The 6,818-nt window shown below is 28.3% G+C and overlaps 1 protein-coding gene across 2 annotated transcripts; it reads right to left on the bottom strand.

The window, feature by feature from the left end:
- Positions 1-358: 358 nt before the first annotated feature.
- Positions 359-3,102, bottom strand: LOC101498475 (heavy metal-associated isoprenylated plant protein 21). 2 transcript variants are annotated; one of them, XM_004492928.4, is made up of 3 exons: positions 2,883-3,102; positions 2,286-2,361; positions 359-828 (listed from the first exon to the last, which is right to left on the bottom strand). In XM_004492928.4, the coding sequence occupies exons 1-3, from the start codon at positions 2,955-2,957 to the stop codon at positions 536-538; spliced, it is 444 nt and encodes a 147-aa protein (XP_004492985.1). In that variant the 5' UTR covers positions 2,958-3,102; the 3' UTR covers positions 359-535. The 2 variants fall into 2 exon arrangements, with proteins under 2 accessions (XP_004492985.1, XP_012569113.1); XM_012713659.3 differs by having other exon boundaries at positions 2,286-2,357; positions 2,883-3,037.
- Positions 3,103-6,818: the final 3,716 nt, after the last annotated feature.

Below are 6,818 nucleotides of genomic sequence, written 5' to 3'. Positions count from 1 at the left end.
AATTAATTGAACCGACCTATATTAATCATAAAAGTCCCTTAGAAAGAAAGAAAAGAAGAGTTGGGAATTAGGAGTAAAAGTGGTCCTTTTTGCATTTGCGTTATTCGATTTACCTTTGGTAGGACTAGGCAGCTAGAATCAAATTCCTCCCCCAACCCTTTCATAAATGTATTTTTGCTATATACTTTTTAAAGTTTGATTCTGATCCAACGTTTTTCATTTTCCACGAAGGTTCAATAATTGACCCTAGCTAGCATAATATTGTCCAGAACTTATATAGTTCAAAATAACTTAAAAGTTATCGAACAAAAAAAAAATACATTCAATATTCATTGACACTTCTCCATCACACTAGATAGAAGCAACAAAATTCAAATACTTAACGATTGATTGATCTAACACAAAATACAAAAATAAAAATTAAATTACCAATAGAAATTAGAGAGACAAAAATTAAAGGTATTTAATTTTAGCATCTCTAATACTAAGAAACAAAATTCAAGATATATTATATATATATTTTTTTGGTTATTGGTTACATGATGGAGCATGCATTAACATTATCTTCACTGAAATAGGACATAAGTTTTTCTTCTGTATCAATTGATGATGGTAATGTTTGGACATTTTTTACATACCCTGCTGGTGCTCTTTTGTCATAGACTCCAGGGGCATGAGGATATGTAACTACATGTTGTGGAACATAAGGCCAAAATTCAGCTCTTTTTTTTCCAGTATTTTTTACCCTTTTTAACACCTTGTTTGGATCAACAAAACCGTTCACTGTCACCTTGCTCTGCTTTCTGTTTATCTCCACTGATTTTACTCCTGCAAGACATGCATATGATGATTAACCTTATTGTAATTTTTTTTTTAAAAGAAAAATAGTGTTTGGTATAATACATACTTTTTCAGTTTCAAAGTAATTGAATTATTTAATCATTCTCCATACAAAAATATATAAATAAAAGAGAATACTACTTTTATTAAATTATTCTTATTAAATATTGATGCATTATCAATATGATAAATGTATGATAAAAAATATTATATTAAAAATGATATAATAATATTAAATAAATGGTACAATTAAAAAAATATATTATACATTAAAAAATCATTCTTTTTAAAATAATTTTTATTTTATAAATAATTCAATTATTATAGGACGGAAGAAATTTACTCTAATAGACTATTATCACATTCATCCGATAAAAACTTCACTAAATTTTGAATTTTAGTTTTTGTAAAAAAAATAATATTCGAAAGAAAAGACAATCTAAAAGAAGTCAATTAAATTTTCTGACATAAATAGAGATTAACCATCACATATCGAACGATACTTTGTACTAATAATATATACAATTAACACACACAAAATTAGTCTAGTTAAGTGATTTTGATAATTCAAAGTGTTTTGGTCATTTCTTTTCCTTTTTTATATTTGAATATAAACGGATAAAGTGGATATATATCACACATATTTAGAAGAAGAAAAATAATCCTAAATATGAAAATGGATTTTCTTTTCATTAAAGTATAGTTGCAATTTGCGTGACATATATAATTATATAATTGGCTTTTCCTGTTTTTGAAAGGAAAAAAAAAAAAGAAGATTAAGAGAAAATATAAAAAAGACGCTGTCAGAATAAAGTGACTTTTGTAAAGAAGAGTCGTGAGTACAAATTTTTTTGTTCATTGGTCAATAACAGAATGTGAGTGTTGTGAAATTGTAGCTTCCAAAAAAACTACAAGAATTGAGTTAGAAAAACATAAAGGAATATTAATGATCAAAACATTAGGACATAAAAGATATAAAGGTAGAAAGTGCACCCAATAATATTGCGAATAAGAAATTGGTCACTTTAACTTTTTTACAAGAAATTGTAAAAACACATAAAGTTGTTTTCCCTATTTCTTGTACATCTATAAAGACATCAAGCAGATTAAAAATAATATAGAAGTTTTATAAATAAAATAACTAAAATAAGAAATAAAAGCAAAAAATAAAAAGAAAAAACTTTCAAATCAACCAAACAGTCTATTGTATGAAATTGAATCAAGAAACTAAGTCCATGTAAGAAAGTTAAGTGTCAAAATTTACTACATGCAATTTAAGTAGGCTTGGCTTTAAATGTAGGAAGTCATATTCTTTGTTTAATATACTATATACTACCAAAATAAAAATGTTCTATAAACAAGCTAGCTTGTTAAAAATAAAAATAAAAAGCTAGCTAGGTCCAAGAGATGGAGTTAATAAGCTTTTGAGTTATGGAACTTGAGACCTTTCATTGTAGCCACTGCATTTCTGACTCTTCTTTCACACCCATCACAATCCATTTTGACTTTGATCTCAACTGTCTAGAGAAAAAAAACATAGACCAACTCATTTGAGGAATGAATAATGAAAGTTATTGTAATAATATAGCTAGAGGAGGAATATATGAAACTACAAAGATTTATAAAGGAAAAAGAAATGCCCCTTTATAGATTATGAAGAAAATAAAGGGTTTGAAAAAGTTTATGGTGAGTTTACTTTCTAAAAATAATTTGAGTTTCCGTTTCAAAAAATTAGTGTTTTTTCAATTGCTAACATAAATATAAAAATAATATAAAAGACTTGTGTAATAAACAATAATAATAGAAAGAAGATGGAAAAAAAAATACATTTTGATAAACAATGAAAATAATGGTAGATCTATTTTCGAAAATTGTAAAAGCAAATTGTCAACGAAATATTGGATCTAATTATATTATATTTATTAATCGAAATAAAAAAGAAAACAAAAACAACCAAAGTTAACATGCCATAATGAATTAATTACTACTAAGCATTAAAGGAGAATGGTATAATTTTTTTTAGAAGTAATGAAAGTATATACCTGCATTGGTTTGCGTTTGGTTTTTGTGTTTGGTGCAGTGCAAAAGTTGGAGATCAAGTAATGAAGTGCTCCCATTGCTCTTCAACACTTTCTAAGAGAGAAAGTAGAATGACACAAAACAAACATGGAGCATGTTGTTTATATAACAAACTCAACAGAGATTCACACAATGAGAGAGGTTTAAAAGCAGTGTCTAGAAAATTAACTTAATATAATAAACAAAAATAAATGAAGTTGACATATAACATGCCCATATAAAGATATATATGTATGTATAAGGTTAATTAGTGGTAAAGGAAAATGAAAGATGGGTAACACTGCTTTATTGGATCTTGTGCTGTGTTTTATTGAAAAAGAAATGTTTAAAAATATGATCAATTATAAATATATATATATATATAGAGAGAGAGATATTAGCTCATAAATTATATATATAATTGATGTAAAAAGTGATTGTGTTATTTATTTCTTCTTACAATTTTTTGTATTTTCATTTATGATGTATTTGGAGAGATAGACAAAAATAAGTTGAAAACAAAATTAAAAAATTAATGATAGTAAAATACACTTAGGAGTGAGACATACTATCTATTTTTTGTATTTATATATCTATTTTCAAAAGAATTAATTGAATTTTGTTTGAAATAAACGTCTCAATATCGTCCATTCAGTAAAAAAAATACATAAAAAATAGTAGAAAAAAAGTGATAAAATTATTAGTAAATATTTTATTTTTATGGTAAGATTTACAAAATCCTAGTGATTTATTGTGAGTTTTTCGATTCAACAATGAAAGCAACTCCATGAGCATATTAATATGCCCTAAGGACTCCTAAAAATAAGGAGGAATTTGATTTTCCAAGTTGACCGTGGTGGTAAGGGTTTGAGTCCGAAGTTTGAGGTTGTAATATTCATCAAGTTTATATAGTTTTTTTTTATAAAAAAAACCATTAAATATTATATAAATATCAATTTATAGTAAAATGTATACGTATAGAAACAAAAGTTACATATAACAGAAGCAAAGAAACACCACAATCCAAACTCGACACACCCATATGCATCCTACAAGGTGTAAACAGCAACAAGTAAAATCATAACTAAAATTCGAGTTGATCCAAATCCATGACAAAAGTTACACTTTTTCAAGCTATAGAGATGCATTGAATTCGCATGTGTTGAAAATAATTGCATTTCACATTTAATAATTTTTTTATGTATTTAACTCATTTTATAAGGATTAAGATTTAAATCCCGCTATTAATGAGAGAACTTCATTAATGAATAATATATAAATATCTTTATAAATATTTTTTTCATTTTTGGAAATTCAACTTATATAAACTTCTATGTAAGTGATTAAGAATTGAATTACTCTTGTTAATTAAACGCATAGAAAAAAAAAAATAGATATAAACGGTGAATTCTATAATAATTAATTATATATGCAAAGTAGAATTCAAATTCTACAACACTTACATACTCTAGACAATGATTTAAAAATTTAATTAGTGAGTAATGATTAGTAAAACTTGTTTAGCCATGTGAATTAGATTAGAGAGAATAATTGAGGGTGATGGATTTGTTATGTTCTGTGACCCATAAAAAGTGTAAAGTGGCTATATCTTTCGAACCTTGATAAAGAAAAAAAGACATTATGCAACACCACATTCACATACACATACGGAACCACCGCCCCAATGGGATCAAAATTCTTTGTTGACGCCAACTTTTTTATTGTTTACTTTTTTTTGGTTTTTCTTCTCTGGCATTTTGGCAGGCAGATATTCATTCCTTTCAGGTTTTCTATTTTTATTGGTTCTTTCAAATATATATATATCGAGTATCACAATCTTTTAGTTCAATATAACCATTTGAGAAACTTCAATGCTTTGTCCAGTTGTAAAAAGAAAGTCTTTAGCTAAAAGATTATCCGAGTGATTAAAAAAATGTGTATTTTATTATAATGTGTTATAATATATTAATTATAATTTATTATATAAACTACATATAAGACAAGTATTTGTTGTTGATGTATAAAAAAAGTGTAAGACGTTTTACTACGATAATTATATTTTACTATATAAGTATATATAAAAAAACTATTTATCATCAACCAGATATTTGTTGGGTGAGTTCACTCCCCAAGTGGAACCCATTAATTTTATTAGTATTAGTATTATTATTATTGAAAAAATAAGAAGAAAAAAAAGGTATTATTGGGCTAGGTCCACGTGAAGGAAATAAAAGGATTTAGAAATCCTAAGAATTAGAAGAACGAAAGAGAACGGCGGCCAGAGAAGAAAAATAAGGGTACTTTGGCATACCCACTTTAGTGGAAGATTGTTATAAGATCGTTATTGTTGATTGATGTTTCTTATTGTTATTAGGAAGACTCTGGTGTACCATTAATTATAATAGTGGAAACTTTTACTGGACTAGGTCCCGTGGTTTTTATTCTCTTAATTTGAGGGAAGTTTTCCACGTTAAAAATTGTGTTTATCTCATATTTAATTTTCTGCCAATTATTTTAGCTATGTGGAATTGTATTTTCTGTTTGATCATTTATCTGCACAAATGGGAAAAAAATATTCCGCATTATTGAGATAGTTATTGCTAATTATCTCTGGTTTTTCCCAATAAAGTGGTATCAGAGCTCGGTTATTTGATTTGTGCATTTAAATGGAGGAGGAAAATAAAGGTCCCAATATGATTAAACTCAACTCTTCTAATTATACACTTTGGAAGACTCTCATGGAAGACATGTTATACAGTAAAGATTTGTATGATCCTATTGAGGGTGACACTGCTAAACCCGCAGATAAATTTGACGCTGACCGAAAAAAGATGAATAGAAAGGCAGTGGCGTTGATCAGGTAGTGGTTGGATCTTAGTGTGTATCTACATGTTGAAACTGAAATAGATGCTAACAAGATGTGAGAAAAATTAAAAGAGTTGTATGAACGAAAGAATGTGCAAAATAAAGCATTCTTCATTCGGAAGCTGGTGAATATAAAATACAAAGACGGGGATTCAATGACAGAGCATATGAGTATTTTTCAAAATACAGTGAATTAGTTGACAACTGCAGAAATTAAATTAGATGATGAGTTGCAAGCGTTGTTATTGTTGAGTTCCTTGCATGATAATTGGGAAGTCCTTGTTGTGACGTTGACCAATTCAGCTCCAAGTGGAAAGTTGAAAATGTCAACAGTTAAAGAGAGCATGTTGAATGAAGAAGCTCGAAGAAAGGAACATGTTTTGATTGGTTCTTCCTCAAAGTCAGAAGCACTAGTTACAGAGTCACGGAGGAGAAGTCAATCTAGAAACTTCCATAGACGCAACAACTCTGAAAGTCGTAGCAAGTCAAGAAGCAAGTCGAGGACTAGAAAAGAAGTGATATGCTATCATTGTGGCAAAACGGGTCACATAAAAGGAAATTACAGGTTCCTTAAGAGAGACCAACCAAGGGAAAAAGATGAAGACAAAGAGAAGAAAAATGATAGAGATACAACAACAGTTGCATCTGTTAATAATGTCTACATTGTTTGTGATTATAATTTCATAAACCTTGCATGTCAGAATTCAACTTGAATTATTGATTCGGGTGCCTCATATCATGTTACTCCTATGCATGACTTCTTCTCATCTTACAGTGCTGGTGATTTTGGCATGGTAAAAATGGGAGATGAAGGAGTATGTAAAATTATCGGTATGGGAGATGTTTGGGTTGAAACTGGAATTGGTTGCAAGCTTCAATTGAAGAATGTTAGACATGTACCTAATATTCGTCTCAATTTGATTTCGGTGAAAGCCTTGGATATTGATGGTTATCACACTTTCTTTGGTGGTGGTGGTATATGTAAAATAACCAAAGGGTCCCTAATAGTTGCAAAGGAGCAAAGTTTCACTTCTCTCTATAGGATGCCTACGAAG

The sequence above is a fragment of the Cicer arietinum genome, chromosome 3 (genome assembly GCF_000331145.2).
Source record: "Cicer arietinum cultivar CDC Frontier isolate Library 1 chromosome 3, Cicar.CDCFrontier_v2.0, whole genome shotgun sequence".
Taxonomy (NCBI): domain Eukaryota; kingdom Viridiplantae; phylum Streptophyta; class Magnoliopsida; order Fabales; family Fabaceae; genus Cicer; species Cicer arietinum.
The sequence above is the reverse complement of the archived record's forward strand: the minus strand, read 5'-3'. Positions and strand labels throughout refer to the sequence as shown.